Genomic DNA, 17,837 nt, shown 5'->3' with positions numbered 1-17,837 from the left:
GCAAAAGCTCCTTGGAAGGGTGACCAGATGTCCCGATTTTATAGGGACAGTCCTGATTTTTGGGTCTTTTTCTTATATAGGCTCCTATTACCCCCCACTCCCTGTCCCGATTTTTCACATTTCCTGTCTGGTCACCCTACTCCTTGGTGACATTTGTAGATAAAGGCTACATGACAAAATTGGTTTTGTTGGTTTTTCATTTCGCTATTATATGAAATTCAAGGTCTGTAGAAAAAGAATAAAAATAGGATTATTATAAAGTCTAATCCTGCTTCTTGGTGAGCTTTCACCCCTTTTATGTGCAAACCATGTTCAAGTGAATAATTATGTCATAAATCAAATAACAAAGCTATATTCCAGTGAGTTTACATGAGTAGTTAAGGTACACAACATGCCTCTAGTACAGACCTGAAAATAGAAAGTGATTTACTAGCAAGATTAACAACATATTTACATTTTTAAAAATTGAGAAAACAAGCAAGCCCTCCAAAAGCAGATCAAAGATAGTGAGATTTCCTAAAATCCAAACCACATTATTATTCATTATTCTTAGTATTATGTAATATGCAGGCACACGTGTTTATGAACATGCACTTGTTAATTGTGACAATCACATTAGTGTGATTACTAAACAACTGATAGATGAATCGCATAATTATTTGGTAAACCATGTCAGATCCCCTGAAATAAATGGGTCTACTCCTTGGGAATAAAATGAGCACGGATTGTTAACGTTTTAGCATTGACATGTGTATAAAGAAACCACAAAAATGTTACCAGATTCATAAATCGAATTACTGTATTGGGCACCATAATTCTTTGTATTATCAAAAGTCATGTAGTCACGATTTTAAAAATCATTGTCAAGCCTATAGCCTTTCCTCCCAACACACAGAATGTTTAAATATTCTTTACCATGTTTAATTAAAACTTTCAGACGCCAGCACAGTACAGTGAAATCCATAAATCCATTTCGGTGATCTGCTCTCAGTCTATATGCCATTTCCGGGCTACAGTTCTACCTCGGGGTCCCAGATGACATTAGCAAACCAGTCAGAATCTTTCTCCTGGTGATTTATGTTTAGTAACAGAACACCACCATGGAATTACAACCTAATTATGTACCGTCAAGTGTAAATAATTCCACGTGTTATTCTGCGGGATTATTTTTACAGTTCAAGCGGTGTTATAAAGAGGAAAGGAGGCGGTAACTGGAAAATATGTTTGAAAATGAACACTTTCTAAATTGCCTTTTCATTTTGCTCTGTCCAGCTCTTGCTCTAAAGTAAAGCTTTCGGAAGTTTTTTTCATTTTTCCTTCCTGAGCTAGTGTTTCGCTTTGGAGTTTTGTTTAACTGGAATACAATGATAATAATACTTTCACGTCATAAACAGTTCACCCAGGGCAGTGAATAATCGCTGAGTTGCATGCTTTTCAGTAAGGCTGCAACAGTTTGCCCTGATTAAAAGGTACCGTCGAATATAATTTACAGGCTCCGTTTTTTAAAAGTATGCCTCCTATTCATAAAACAGCCAGCGTCTTTAATTATGCATTACTCTTGATGCGAACATAGAGTGGAAGGTAAGATGGAAAAGTGTAGGATAACAAAAATAAAAGGACGATGGAAAGCTCCGAGTTTGAACTCTGCAGTTTGCACTTTGAGAGCTGCCCTTAAACACCGGCCCTTAAAAACTTTGTTCAAAAAGTGGCAAGTTGTTTATTTTTTTGCTTCGAATATCTTAAATGTTTCTGCTTCGCGAAAGGCCACCCCACTTGCCCCACCAATTCTCCTAGAATACGTAACGATCTAATGAATTTTAAAATTAGGGTTTCGATCCATATTTTGCGGCCATTTTAACGTGCTTGTATTACTTGTTAAGCAGGTAGCATGAGTTATCTACCTGTACATTACAGTGTGACATCACAGTGACACAAAGTGATGTCACTCATTAGGGCAGCTGTTGGCCAGCTGGAGCTGCAAAACATTTCCTGTGCGGACAGAAGCAGAGGAAGAAAGCGGATGTCTCCTTGGCTATTGCTCGGCCTGTCGGTCTAAAATAACGGGTTAACCAGCCCGGCGCTGCCCCGGGCAGTTGTAGGAGGGTTGCCCACCTCTGCTCCGAAGGAGTTCAGATTCCACCTGCGTAGCAAACAGCCAGGTAAACCTTGCTGGGTTACCTTGTGTGTTGAAGGTGTTTGGATGGTAGCAAGCACAGGCTGGGATGAATGCGCCGGCTTTCCCCGCTTAATCTCTGCCCGAGCCCGACCCACAACAGACACCCTGTCCCCGGACGGGCTGACAGAACTAGGACCCCAGAGGTCCCCCGGGCCCAGGAGCCAGGCGTGCAGCGCGGCGGGGCTTCGCTCCTTTGCAAGCAATGGGGGATAGGGCGGGTTTTCCGGGGATTTTAGGAGCAAAACCAGAAGAAAATAAGGAGCAGGAGGCTCCCGCCGGGCAGGTCTCTCTGCAGCCTGAGGCCAAGGAGAATCGCCGCGGAGCCCGGTAGCCTCCCCTCTGCACGGCCCCGGAAGGTGGATAGCGCAATGGGAGGATGTTCGCAGGCTCAGCTCCGCAGCTGGGAAACATGAGAAGGCTTCGGGATTCATGTTCCGGGGCCCCTGCTCGGTAAATAAAGAGGAGCGACTGCCGCGGTCGGTGTGGTCAGAGCTCGGGCGGTGTGTGTAGCAAACATGCGGCGGGAGTCACAGTGGGAAGGGGAGTAGGGACCCAGCTGGATTATTCCCCACCGAGCGGACTCCGCGGGCCCGCCGGCATCAGGTATTGTCTCCTTGCCGCCCGGAGGCTGGCGGCCAGGCGCGGCTCTGCAGCCTGGCTTGGAGCAGGCTCTGACCCGCTGCGGAGCTGCCGTGTGAGCAGGATCCCCGGCTGAACCGGCTTTCTGGCTGCTGCCCCTCGCGAGCACGTCTCCCGGGCTGCTGGAGAGGGAGCGGGGGTGGTTTCCCCGTGTTTCGGTTCTCCGGCGTTGTTATGCATCCGTGTGTGTGTGTGTGTTTGTGTGTTGTCTGATGGGACTGACAACAGCACGGTAGCTTGCTCTGGAATGTGCACAAGCAGGGTCCTATTGGGGAAGTGAAGCAAAATCCTTGTGTCCCGGGATACGGTTGTAACTCGGGATGGAGCTAGCTGTGCTGGATACGTACACCTGGGTCCTGTGCCTCGGGCATCAATGGATTATGTTAGCAAGTAATTTTGTGCCGTTAAGAGGCCCTGGCAAATAGTTTGTGTTTAAAATCCGTGTCAGAAGAGTTGGCTTGTTAGATTCAGTTGTGTTGTTTGCTCCCTCGATGTCTGAAAACACGTCGGCTGGCTCATGGAAACGCCTTTGCTTTCTGTTGGGGGTTAGGACAGGAAAGCAAATGTGATTCATAGTGGGACCAGGCAAAATAAGCACATGGGTAAATGAACCCTGTGAGGGTAGAACAGATGATGGATCCTTTTACCGCGTTTAAAGGGCAGTTTGGATGGTGGGGATCCAAAGGCTCCGAAAGAAGAAGCAAGGAGGAGCTGTGGCAACTCCGAAGCGGTGTAATTGTAATACGTGTATCTGTGTGCAAACACACACTCAGAGCAGTGTGCACGTCCCAGGCCAGTGGATTCAGACATCTAGTCATATTTCACACGCAGCAGCCAAATAATGTCTGAATGGCATCCTTGCAAATATTGACAGTGGCCGTCTTTTAATTTCTGTGTACAGTAACTTAAACATTTCCCTGCGCAGCAACCTCGGGAGCCACTGGCGAGGGCGGGCTGGCCCGGCTGCAGGTTCCCGGGGAGGGTGGCGGGGGGGGGGGGGGGGCGGCAGCAGCGGGAAGGGGGCTGTTCTTTTGGAAAACAAGAGCGGTACAGTGAGAGGGTCGCGGAGGAAGTCAATGCGCAGGGGACAGCTTTGGAAACAAACACAAAGCGCGCGGGACTCTCCCTACCATCGCCCCAGGGGTCGGCCAAACAGGCTTTGACACCAGAAGAAAAAAACATCGCCTTTCTCCGAGAACGTGTCGTTCGAGTTCATGGCGCGAAGCGGACCAGTCCGTCCGCCTGGCTGGACCGCGGCCTCATGGATAAGCCTGGGGAGTTGCAAGAAAAGGGTGCCCAGCGGCGCTACCTGCCGCAGCTCTTCCCGCGTCTTAAAAATAGCCCAGGCTCACCTTAGTGCCAGGTGGGGGGTGCAATTAGCCAGAGACTGGGCCACACACCAAAGCTGGTAACCCCTTCCCTTTCCCGCCCTTCTCCTCTGGGCACGGCCATCTGGGCGCTGGAAGAATTTGTATAGTGGGGGGTGCCCGGAGCCATGGACCCAAACTGCAAACCAGGCCTATAATGGCAACCACTAGTTCCAGCACCGATGGCTGCCACGCCCCGGGCCAGGCTGGGTTCAGCTGCCCCCCCACCTGATCGCCTCGGAGCCTAAAGCCTCGCCCCGCCCCCCGCCCGGGTCGGACGCTGGGCGCGGCTCGCTGTGTTCTACCCACGCTCACGCCGTGACTCGGGAAACACTCGTGTCCCCACGGCGTGAGGCTCCCGGGCGATCGGAGCGCTCTGTCCCCCGGGCTGCGCTTGCGTTTTGAGGATCTCGGGTCCTGTCTGGACGGAGTGCCCCACAATCCAGCCTTTGTGAGCTCCAGATAGCGGGGCACACCGCCGAGCTCCCAAGAGATGACTTTGTGGCTCCGGAGCTTAGTTAGCAACGAGCCCTGCGCTGTAGATCTCCCTCGCGAGTAACCTCTGTATAAAAGCGAGCCTTCAGGCTTTACGGGAATTAAAACAATGTTTTAATTCTCTGTGTTTTGAATCTAATTCCCCTGTAAGGTATTTACCATCCTGAGTTTACAGAGGTGATTCTTTTTCTTGCTTTGGGGGGAGAGGGAGCGGAGAGGGGAAGCTCCAGGCTGTTGCGACACCCTGGGGAGCCCCGCGGCTGGCGACGGCTTTTAGATAACCCTGGCTCTGGGGGAGATTTGAGAGCAGGAGAAGAGATGATGGGGCAGGAATTCCAGTGAGAATCAGGGACATAGAACGGAGCTGTGCACACACCCACCACACACACTGGCTCTCACACACAAAGAGCAGCTTCACAACCTGGGCAACAATTCAGACTGGACATGGAGCTCTGTAGTGAACCGTGTGCAGCAAAAGCAGCGGCAGAAAGCTCCTTCCCTGCCAAGTTCGCCTTGATGTTTCTCGTGTTTAAATAATTACTGTGATATGACTGATTTCCTCGAGTAACCCGATGCTTCTTCTTTCCAGCACAAACCGAGTCATCTGGACATCCAAGCGGCAAGTTTCCCACTTACCAGAGTCTGCTGCAACTGAAGAACCAGGCAGATTGCAGCCGACCACCAGCCCTCCCCCCCACCATGAACACCGTAGTCTTTAACAAATTCAACAGCCAAGTGCTTTTTGAGGAAAACGCCAAAGAAAGGGAAAGTAACAGCCGGCCTTACCTGGGGGTCATTGACAGCCCACAGCACCCCGAAGTCCACATCCCCGACAGCCCTTCAATTAAAGACAACCTCAGTCTTCGGAACAGGCGGACAGGGTATGGCCCTCATTCTGATCACTGTAATTTGTGTTACTCTTGCAGCGCTACATAACAACAGAACCTAGCGAAGCAAGCGCGGTGTGTGTTGAATCTAGCGGTGTCAAACGATTGTTTGACTGGTGATTGTGAATATGTTTTTTAATCCTTAATCTCTTGAGATTCCAATTCCACAGCCATGGATAGTGGAAATTCCTGTAGCAGATAATGCAGTGTCAATCTTGTTTTACTGGAATGTGTGAAAGAGTGTACTTCTGTTTTGGATTACTTATCTCCTGCTTTTTAAAAATACAAATACAAAAAGGGGTAAAATAAGTCTTTATACTGTTTGTTTTAAAATATTAACTCAATAACAACAATTAACAATTGTTAACAACAATTAACGCAATAACAGACCAGCAAGAAGGAAAGCCCTCTATAAATGATCCTTTCCATGGCATTATATCAAATCAGCCAGATAGGGCAGCTATAAAACACGAGCTCTAGGAAGTGATATCTTGAGATCTTTTTAGCAAATGGAGCCTTAAGAAAGTCTAACCGTGTAAATCAAACTGTCTACAAATTTGTTTTTGCTTTAAGTTTACAAGCTGAGCTAAAGAAAATGAACTTTATGTTTTGTTACAATGTTTGCAAGAGGATTTTAAAATAATCACGCTTTCATTAAAGCCCTTCAAAGACCGGGAATATTGGTATTAGACACAGAGCTGTGCTAAAAATCCACCTGGCGATAAAACATCAGATGTTTAATGTTTGTTCTGGAACAGGTGAAAAGGGAGGTGGTGTGGGAGGAGGGGAAATAATAAGTTTTGTTAGTTTAAAAGTCTAATAAAATATACTTTGTAGTGTTGTTGTGATAAATCTTTGGTTAAATTTAGAAATTAAGGATTAAGGCATTAAAAGAGATACGGAAAACGAAAAATGCTGAAGAGCTTTATTGCTGAATTTCCACCTTAAAGATTGCATCAGCTCATACTTTTAACTGCAGTGCTGGTTGGTAGGGCAGAGATTATGTTTCATCAAAATGTTATTACCAGCCGACTCAGACATAGATTTAAATAAAGTATTTTAAAAGACCGGGAAACAGGCGAAAGAATCCGGAAAATATGGGAGAAAGCTGGCGAGGCCGGACAGCGACACCTACCGACAAAGTCTGGAACTACAACACCAAAATCACATTTCTTCCTGCTCCCTGTAGCAGCCGCTAAAGATGTAGCAGGCATTTCATTGGGAACATACCCTGGACTATTTTTAATCCGATTGTATTTTTGTTCTTCTGCGTTTGGTTTATTGTTTCTGCTCTTTATTTCCTTAAGCATTTTAAATCTTTTAAACTAGAGTTTCACGTTTTCCTCTTTTAGTTGTTTTCAAATCCGAGATTTTTGCCTGCAAATTTGGGAAATGACACGTGTGTTTTCAAGACGATGATTGTCTGACCTCTTGATTTAACAAGGGTTTGTGCACCAATGAACCAGGACCTGCTTAACATCTTAAAGTTGTAGCGCGAATGGATTGTCTATCACTGGCAAATTAACTCAGTTAGATTAGCCAGATTTTTAAGTGTACATTCCCAAAGTGTTGTACAGAAGAACATATTTCTAGTGGCGATACAAAAGATGTAAACTAGGCAGGGAAGGGGTGCTGCAATATTTTCAAACGCTAAATGTGCTCAAGACAGAGGCTTCCTTAGATCTCGCAAACCTGCTGAAAAGGCCGATTACAAACCTACCAAAAATATTTGCAGATGCCGAATACCATACACCTCCTGATAACGGACGCTAATTTTGTACCAGACACGTCGTTGATTCACGTTACTCAGCAATCTAATACTTCAGCGCGGGTATATGTAGCCCTTTGCCACCGCCTTTCTTTTATGTTCTAGGAGGACACTGGGTTTTTATGGCAGGCATTAAATATTTTTCTATTGCAATCTCTGTTTTGTCTGTTTTACATTCCTCCCTCCCCTCTTCAGTGTCCCAAGGTCAGCCTTCTGCTTGTGCTTCTCACTGAAACGCTTCCACAATTTTCCTGCTTCGTCGTGGAAATCTAAGGAGTTTGTTTCTTCGGACAAACATTCACACTGCAATATGGAGAGCACAGTAGTGGGTGTAGTAGAATGCAATTTGTATTTTCTTGTGGGCAATTGGCCCCATGTCTTAATCCACAGACACGGAGGCTGCTGAACACAGTACTCTTTGGGTGTCAACATAAGTATTGTTACGTAGTGTTGTCATCATTCTTTGGGATTAATTTCACTCATGCTAGAAAACCATGATGAAGTGGAATGGGGTTTTTCGCTTGTTTGTTTTGCCAGAATGTGCTGTAGGACCTTTGCTGCAAACATATGGCACGCACGTGCAGTGGTGTGCATGGGTCCCCGTGTGTTGCACCCCCACAAAGCATACGTACTCTACCTGTACAGTATGTTAAGGTTCACACACGAAGAAGACACCGCGCGGGGGTGGGTTTATAGATTGTGTAGCTGCACCCGCCCCTGCCGCTAGTTGTACTGCACAGTGCGGCGTGTGCACACACACGTGTCTAGAGCTACAGCTCGCGTGGTGTAGTGGTGCGGTGGGATACGCACGTGTGCACACAGCGCGTGCTCCGCTCTCAGGCAGTGAACTCCGGCTCCGGGGCCCCTGGGCCGCAGCCATCGCTGTGGAGCCGGGCGCAGGGAGGGAGGCTGCAGAGGGCGCCCCGCGAGTTACTAACCGGCCGGGCCGCTCTCTCCCCGTGCAGGGCCCGGCAGAGCGGCGGGAAGGTGCGGCACAAGCGGCAGGCGCTGCAGGACATGGCCCGGCCGCTCAAGCAGTGGCTGTACAAGCACCGCGACAACCCCTACCCCACCAAGACCGAGAAGATCCTGCTGGCCCTCGGCTCCCAGATGACCCTGGTGCAGGTAACCCCGCGCCTCCCGCCCCGCGCACTGTCGGCGGAAGCAGCCAACATCAGGGACCGGCGGCATCCCTCCGCTGGCTTTGCGCAGCCGCCGGGCGCCAGCCTCCCTCGGGTGACACTGTCCGTGGGGTGTAAGTGTAGGGCCACGTATTCCGGTGCTGACAGGGAGCTGAAGTCCTGACTCCGGCTGGGTGTGACCCTCTCCTTAGTATTCGGACAGTATCCGAAATATTTGACACACAGGCAGCAGGCACCCACAAAACCCTCACCAGGAGACGGCTAAGGAGGCGTGACTAAATACTCTAGTTCGGGTGCGGTTTATATTGGCCGATTTGAAAACGCGAAGTGGCCACCTAATTGAAGACCCCGTTGTAAGGTGCACACACGCGGCACACGCACGGGGGCGGGGTTCAGCTTGCACGTGCCACCGCAGCTTGGCGTTCCGTGGATGTTGTGCACTGAACAAACGGTCACATGCGCGTAACACCTTTTGAAACAGAATGCCCATAGCATGGACTCGCTCTCTCGAATGCTACGGGAATATATAATAAGAACCCCCCCCCCTTCCTCACTATGCAACTAATTGGCTATCCCCTCTCTAACACCAGTGCTCACCTTAGTGACTGGACAAGTGTCTCTTGCAAAGTCCGTGGCTCAGCCCAGGCACACCTTGAAAGGTCTAGCTGGGGGCAGGAGAGGTCTCAGGAACAAAGAATGAGGCAAGGACTCCAAGCACTTGTTTAACTAATTCAGAACCAAACCATTAATATTTCCTCTCAAACAGGACTATTTCCCTACCACCCTTGCACTTTCTAACTTCATCCAGTCTGATGGTAGAACTGTTAAAACACAAGTTGCAAGAGATTCCTTTTTTTGTGAGAAAGGGGTATACTTTTTAAATCATCTCATTAATGAAAGCAATTTTGCTTAGTCTTTAAAAAATCATCTTAAGGCAGCGACTAAGCATGGAAGATTTTAGCACAAAAGACAAATGTTTCAGAAAGTGATGAGTAGCTGTTCATTTCCCATATGAAAATGGGATAGAATGGAAAGAGCTATCCAGTCCTAACTACAGAGATCACTACTACTACGTATTACACCCGTTACACACAAAGGGTACCTGCATCTAATGATTCTGACTTTCCCATTTTCACAAGACTGTATATACAAATTATCTTTATAAGATCTCGATAGATATGGAAGCCTATCTGGTTTTACTTACCTGGGCAAAACTCCTACTGAAATTCGTGAAGGTTGTGTCAAGAGAAAGGAGTATAGGATTGGTTTCCAAGGATTTGTAAATCTTACTTCCTTATATTTTCTTTTTTCATCTGGCACCATCTGTTAGATGATGGCATTACATGGTATCAGCTGTGGGGTGGTGCTATCTCAGGCTCTGATCCTGCAAAGACTTATACACTATGAATGATTTTCTTGACTGTAGTAAGACTATTCATCATGGTGCATAAAGATAAGCAGGTGTGTATGTCTCTGTAGGGTCAGGACCTCAGTACTCCACTGTGTGCCACTTAGCAGATTATATCCATGTAGAAAATATCATCAAATATTAGAAAAGTAGGAAGGAGATAGGAATCCAATATTAGTTTGCATGTTCCCTCAAAGAAGACTGTACTATGAACTGTACTTGGAAGAGAGTACCTCTTTAGTATGTGTGTGAACTGAATGCACTAGTGAATGCAACATAGCTTTGACCAAAATAATATTTACATCCTGGAAAATGCCATTTATAACTGGAAGATATAGTTGAAACAACTTATCTGAATTTTTAAAAATAGATATGAAAGGATCACTCTGACTTTTTAAATGTCATTACATAGCACTATCTATAACTTACAACAGCTTGATATGACTATTATTGGTCTGCACCTTTAGAACATTTCTGTATTTTTACATGAGACTTAAAATATTTTCAGAATACATGTGTGGAGAAAATATCATTTCACATAGCTGGTATATTAGAGAAGTTTGTCTGTTTTTCTTTAGAAGTGCCACAGATTAACTGTATAAAGCAAACTGTACTGGATTGCTATTATTTAATATTTACATAATAGTAGCAATCACAAGCCCTAATCAGGCTCTGGCTTCTTGTGATAGATGCTGTACAAACATGGAGTGAGACATGGCCCCTGTTCCACAGAATTTATATTCTAAGTAGGATGCAGAGTAAAAGAATAATATAGAGCTAAATTAATCCCTGGCCATTGACTTCACCAGAGTTACACTGGGGTTGAATTTGGCCTAGGCATTTTATGTGAAAATCACATTTTAAAGAATCATGTAAATCAGTTATTATCTTAATTTACAGAAGCACAAGATCAAAGAGAAACTCCATCTGTTTTTCCCATAATTCAGGTGTAGTATTCTTTTAATCCAGAAGTACCATAGCATCTGTATGAGAGATAAATATAAATGTCTGGCTTCCACAGTAATTCCTGCGCCTGGAAGAATAAAACAACAGTATCCCATATATGCTTTTCAAATGCCAAAAAAGAACAAGACTGGAATCCAGATCAAAATAGTTGAACCCTGAGAATTAAACACGCAGAACCAGGTTGTGATCTCAGACACACTGGTGTAAATCTGAAATAACTCCACTGAAGTCAGTGGGGTTACTTTGAATTGAGAGAGGCATAACAAAGGGCAGATTCTGGGCCATATTTTTGTATCTGTTTGAAAATTTTGTTTCTCATTCCAAGAGTTGCATATTCCAGATATATCAAACAGGGTGTTGTATAAGTGCCCTTCTAATCTAGTAATCCAAATGCCAAGACATGTAGAAGAACCATGAACCATTATGTAATGTTTTCTCCTGACTGCATTCCTTCAAATTTTCTAAACAGTCTTACATTTCATCTTAGCTTTTTTCCAGTTCATCAATTCAGTTTCTCAGAGCTTTACAGCATCCTTTGTTATCACCTAGAATATCAGCCTGCGTTCACAGTAGTTATGTTCTCACTAACTAGTCTTTCAAGCTTATTATCTACTGAAGCTGTTTCACCTTCAGTTGCAGACAGGCTTAGTTCACACCCTGCATTGACAATCCTATGGGAGGCCAAACAATACTTTGAAAACCCTTGAGTTTCCACCAACAGTGTATCCAGGGAACCATCCAATTGGTTTTATTGGTGGTATTGTTTTCCTGAATGATTACCTTGTAACAACCCTGCAGAGATTCCAAGAATGATAAATAATTCTCATACATTTAGATGCATCTGCACTGAAGTCCAGCTCCTCTATGCTATGTTCTGGACTCCAGAATAGTTACAGGTGGAATTGTGCTGCCAATGTCTCCTTGCCTGCACCTGTCTGCTCCCACACATGGTGTTTGCAAGCATGGAGAATAAACCTGTATGAACTTACTACTTAACTTTACAGAATCAGCATTCATTCCTGCATATATTTTCTCTACAATTGGCTGGCAAATGATGCTGAATACAGTAGAGTGACTGTCCCCAGGCTTTGCCCAGTCTACATCTCGCCCACTCTCTCCAAATATGCAAACCTCCAAAATGCAGGATTTGCACAATAGGGCTTCTGCAGGATCATATGAAGCAGGGGAGGGTTATTATTAGAGTAATATCTTTCTAGCCAGATTTTGGGCCATTTTCGAGTGTCCTGATATTTTAATTCCCTCCACTGCCTCCCAGGTTTTTTTTAATTAATTTCCATCATTTTAGTAATTGTTTGTCTGTTGATGCTGTGAAACTAAAAGGAGGTTTGTTCTATTTCCTGGCCCCTAGAAATTTAGAAAATAAAGGCAGACTTGTATGAAGAGCTAGGGTTTGGAAGGTATTACGAAGCTCCTTTATTTCTAATCACTAATATAAACACATTCGGCAAAATTCTGTGCTGATTTATACCTAAACAACCCCAGTAAAGTCAATAGGATTGCATTGGGTGTAAGTTACTGCAGCATTTGGCGAGCAGTTCAAAACATTATACTCCCAAAATTGCGAAGGCAGAAGACCTGAAAGCAATGTACTTCTAAAAGCTGTCTTACAATTTACCCCACAGATTAGACTCCAGTTTGGAATCCAGCAATTTGTTCTGTTAATTTGCCATGAATATGTTATGTTTTCATTTGCACTATTACCACAGCATTTGATTTATTTTAGTTTAAATTTTAGTTTAAATATTCTTGTGAAATAAAAAAGAAAAATGACTGCATATTCTTTCCAAAAGGAAATATGAATGGCTTTATTGTTTAATAAGAAATTGTTTGCCATAGCAAGATTAATATACTGGTCATGTGCTGCTGTGGATTTAATAATATTACCGTTTACACAAGCATATCTATGACATAATTTATTTGGGCAAAAGGGATCATTTGGCTATTATCCCTCTTCTAAATCCTTGGCTCTTCTTGAGTAGAAAAGCATAATAAATCAGAATAATTTTTTCAGCGGTAAAGCCAAAGGGTCAGTATTTCTTGGGTGCCTGCATAAATACTTTTGACCATTCTGGGGAATTTCTAGAAGACTGACAAACATATTTATGGTAAATCCACCTGTTTTTTCTTGTTTACACATAAGGCTCTTGTTTTAATACTATGACGATTATTATTATTATTATGCATAAATAGGGAGTAACCATACTTAATCATTGGTTGGATTCTAACACAAATTTCTTCTCACAGTGCCCTGTAAGCAAGTCATTATTTTTTTTTTTTGTTTGCTAAGTTTCCTCATGTACACAGAGTAATATAATTCATAACCATCTTAATGGGTGTTTGGGTGTTGTTAGTTTAGGGTACTTTCTTTTATAAATAAATCCTAACTAATAGTGGTAATGACGTGTGCAGACAGATTAATAGATTATAAACTCAGAAGGAACCACTGTGATTACCTAGCTTGATCTCCTGTATAACATAGGCCTTAGGATAACAGACTTGTTGGGACACTTGACATGCAACATTTGAATGAACACATACAGATATACGATGAATTCCTGCCCTAGTTAAAGTTAGTGGCAAAACTCTCTTTGACTTTAACAGGGCCAGGATTTCATCCACAGTATTTTAGGAACTGTTAGGTGGATAGGCCTAATCTTCATTCAGCATTAGTGAACAGTCTTGTAGTTCCGTTCAGAATCTGTGTATAAAGTCATCTAAGGGGGAGTCAGTAGCTGGAGTGTATTTCTGAGGCAGGATCTGTAATACTATACATTTGGGAAAAGTCTCTTTTGTAAATGCTGAATTAAGATTATTTCTTAATAGTTGAATATTATTATTTCACCCTCTCATACCGGAAGGCTTAAAATATGAATATACTGTTCATTCATATTAATATGAAAAATGTTTAAAGTTGGCATGGAAAGAACATATCCACAGTGTTTGCTGTCAGGTTTTCAACAAATTGATAGGGTAAATCACTTTAGTTAAATATAATTGCATTTATGCAAGAGTCACACCATTTCTGTACGTGGCACTCTAATAGCACCATGGTAATCTGTGCAGGCCTGACTTGATAACAATATGTTTCTCATGGGATGCTGAGAAAATGGTCAGTTTTCTTAGGCATTGCACAAACTGTTAAAATATTCAACTGGACCCCAAATCAATCAGTCTCTATTATTGCACATATGAATCTAGAATTATACTAAATCCTGTGAAAGTCAGGTGACCAACATTTCATCTGAACAGTTTGGAATGAGTTTGTTAACTGCATTAGAAGGTGGATGGATTCCAATACATCCCTTCTGGTTTACTATAATGATTGCTGTGTCAGTATGATGAATGTAAACAAGCAGCCTTGGAGCAGAACAAACATTACTTAGTCTTCTCTGCCAACTACAGTTTTGGTCTCCTAACCCAACACAGCAAACAACAGGGTTTGTAAAGCAATGAATGTGGCATTAGAGTGCTGATCCAGAGCTCACACTAGTTGCTGCGGAGCCCTGTTTAATGTAAAATAGGATTTAAGTAAAATCAAAGTGACAGGCTTAACGAGTCTCTTCTAAGTTCCAGGTAGAAAGCGGGACGAAAATTTTAGTTGTAATTAAGCAGGTAGTGTTTATTTTCCCAATAATCACCCTTAAATGGATTAGTGATCAAAATAATTAGCTAACTACTTATGTGCTGTTTATATACTTTACTGCAATAGCTGGATTATAAAACTAGGCCAAATCCATCTTTGAGATCCACACTGCAGCTTTCTGATAATAGGCTGCTATCTGTTGTGTTGCCTGATCTGTTGATTAGTTATTGACTAGGTTATTAATTTAGAATCCCCAATTAGTGCTCTGAAATTTGGTAGGTTCTTGTCCCAAGATCAGGCTCAGTATTATCAGAATTGCTGCTTTGGGAGCCCCATGGGCCATGGCAGGGACAACAACATTCCCAGTCAGGGAAGACTTTCTATGACTATAAAAGTTTTATTATTAGAATAATTAGTCCAATAAGTAAACCAATCCTAACAAATAAAGTCATATAATATGTATAATGTTGTCAAGATGGCTCGCACCATCTCAGGTATATACTTGGGGAGAGCTCTAGAAGTTGAGACATATTTTATTCTGAGACTGGCATGCCGATGAAGAACTCCAGTGGGTATACCTGAGACGAGATGTTTTATAGCCCTTGATGGTCCTCATGTATACGTATGCATAGCTCTTCCCTCCTTTACTATATCTTAACTTATTCCCCCTCATAATATTGGGGTGCCCTTATCCTATAGGTGAATATATTAATTAAGCAATGCTTATAAACATATACATCAATTGGATTACTGTGGTTATCTGCAGCTGAGCATCTGATAATGTTCCCTCCAAAAGTACTCTAATCTGATACAAACTGCTTTCTTGTGGTCACTTACCAGCAGTTCGAAACACTCGTGACTATTACAAAACAATAAACAAAGTCTTATGGCATCTTGTGATTTAAGGTCATTGTTAGTTTACTTTCTTATGCTAACTTATTGAGTAATTACTCCTATCGGGTTGTAAGACCTTATACTTATGCTAACTGCTTAAGCTATTGTTATAGGTCTAGGCCTGTAGGTCTCTAGCATTTCTGCTATCCATTCCTTAAGCCTTTATCTTATGATTACTGATACAATTACTACATGGCTACATAATGACAGGTTTCAGAGTAGCAGCCGTGTTAGTCTGTATTCGCAAAAAGAAAGGAATACTTGTGGCACCTTAGAGACTAACACATTTATTTGAGCATAAGCTTTCATGAGCTACAGCTCACTTCATCGGATGTAGCTCACGAAAGCTTATGCTCAAATAAATGTGTTAGTCTCTAAGTGCCACAAGTCCTCATTTTCTTTTTACATGGCTACAGGTGATTGAACATGCATTAGCTGGCTTTGCAAGGTAATAGGCCATGGTATCGTGCTGAAATCAGTGTGAATCACCTCTTCTACAGCTCTCTGTGTTAGGACTCTCACAGCACAAACATAGGGGAGGGCCTTGTGGACAATCCAGAGATCCCTCACATTCTGCTTTTCAAGTCATGCGGCTTTGCATCCTTTCTGAAGAGAGCCAATCAAAATACAATTAACCCTGGCAGAAGTAACCTGCACTCTAAAGTCCTTCTACATGATTAGTTTCTATTGAGATTTCCAAATTTATAGAATGTAGGCGGCTTGAATCTCTTTACTTACACCAGTGTAGCTCACTGATATCAATCAAGTTTCTCCAGTTTTACACTCATTTAAGTGAAAGTGGAATCAAAGTCAGCATTTCCCCAAATACTGCAAACATTACTATTCAAAGTCACTGTAAACACATGGGATCGTGTTTGGAATGTTTGCACAATGTAGGTGACTTGTCAGAGTCTATGGCATGTGTAACATGCTTCTTCACTTCATTAACACACAAAGTACTACACAATATTGCAACCCTCTCTTTTTTAGTCTCACTTCTTGGAGCCAGTGTATATCAGAAGGCACAACACATGTGTTAAATAATTTTTGTCCATTTTGTCATATCTAACTATTCGAAAAATATTGTTTTGGATAATTATCTATAGATCAATGTCTAGGTTTCTACAGTGACTCTAAACATGGTATGTTCCCTACATGCTGCTCCCTTTACCTTCTTGTCATCCATCATAATGTGCCAGCATAGCAAATGGCAGAATTTAGTCATTTATGTCAACATATTGAAAAGGGTTTATATTTTACTCTTTTATTATACACATACTTTATAGTCTAAGAATAGATGTTGCAATGTCAACTGGTAGATGATCTAACATTACTTTAATTTAAAAAACTAATAGTATATTGGAGTTCCTTTAAAAATTTCAGTATATTATCTTTTTTCAAAGATGCTGAAGTTAATATAAAAGGGACTTTATGGAAGAGTTGAATTAAAACTGACTATTATTAATAACAAGTGCTTGCTAATGCTTCAGAAAGAGTATTTGTCAACTGAAGGCCTGATCCTTCACTCCTGTCTCAGGCAAAATTCTCCATTCTCATTAATTGAGTTTAACACACACTCGGGCCTTGATACATATGAATACATTTCAGTCATTTTCACAAAGCATACATGAAACTTGTAAAACAATTAGCAGATCAGATTTGTAATTTTTTTGAGGAAAACCATTGCATTTGTTTTTATGTAGGTATCAAACTGGTTTGCCAATGCAAGACGTCGCCTAAAGAATACAGTCCGGCAACCAGATCTCAGCTGGGCTTTACGAATAAAGTTGTACAACAAATATGTTCAAGGAAATGCTGAAAGACTTAGTGTAAGCAGTGATGATTCGTGTTCTGAAGGTTTGTTGATATTTTTATGTTAACTTTGTTCCATGTTTCTATGTGAAACTAGAAAATATCAGTTTCTTCAGAAAGGGTTCTGATCTTTCACAAAAAGCTTTCAGTGCCATAGGCTTTATTTTTCATGAGCAGTATGCCAAATTCTGTTTGGAGCTGTACACAAGTAACTCCACTATAGTTAATAGGATTACATAGTTTAACTGGGGGGGAGAATCTGGCCATACATTAGGTTTGTTTGTCCTTGCTGTATGTTATTATTAGACAAAATAATGCTTAGTTCTTTGGGTATTAAATAACAGACCTACTCCTTTAGGTACAGCAAAACACTTAAAAATGAGCTTTAAGGACATGGTTAGTCTAATTGTAATCAAAGGGCCGTAATGTTCCTGTGTTTATGTGATATTATATGCTGGTAGGGCCAAATCACTTGGTCACTTTATTAACAAAAGTAGTCTGATTAACTACAGTTGAACTTCTCACATAGTAAGGTCAGCAGGATTTGGTTTGTAGTGTGATCATAGAAGAAAAAGCAGTCCTTGGAAAATTCCTTCACATTTCCTCTCCTCAGCAAAATGAAAGTGCAGTGCTGTGAAAATTTTTTATATGGCACTCTACTTTTGTTTTCTGAATGTTG

General features: G+C 42.5%; 1 protein-coding gene across 5 annotated transcripts in view; it reads left to right on the top strand.

Annotated features, from left to right (window-relative positions):
- Positions 1-2,052: 2,052 nt before the first annotated feature.
- Positions 2,053-17,837, top strand: part of MKX (mohawk homeobox) — a 60,756-nt gene continuing 44,971 nt past the window's right edge. For 2 of the 5 annotated variants that reach the window (XM_073329577.1, XM_073329581.1), the window contains exons 1-4: positions 4,766-4,854; positions 5,267-5,558; positions 8,298-8,457; positions 17,050-17,203. In XM_073329577.1, the coding sequence (XP_073185678.1) occupies positions 5,377-5,558; positions 8,298-8,457; positions 17,050-17,203 (496 nt within the window). In that variant the 5' untranslated portion in view covers positions 4,766-4,854; positions 5,267-5,376. Of the gene's footprint in view, positions 2,160-2,696; positions 2,780-4,131; positions 4,179-4,765; positions 4,855-5,266; positions 5,559-8,297; positions 8,458-17,049; positions 17,204-17,837 lie in introns of those variants that run through there. The other 3 variants (XM_073329579.1, XM_073329578.1, XM_073329580.1) reach the window with 3 other exon arrangements.

This window comes from Lepidochelys kempii, chromosome 2, assembly GCF_965140265.1.
Source record: "Lepidochelys kempii isolate rLepKem1 chromosome 2, rLepKem1.hap2, whole genome shotgun sequence".
Lineage (NCBI taxonomy): Eukaryota > Metazoa > Chordata > Testudines > Cheloniidae > Lepidochelys > Lepidochelys kempii.
This window is presented reverse-complemented; position numbering and strand designations above follow the sequence as displayed.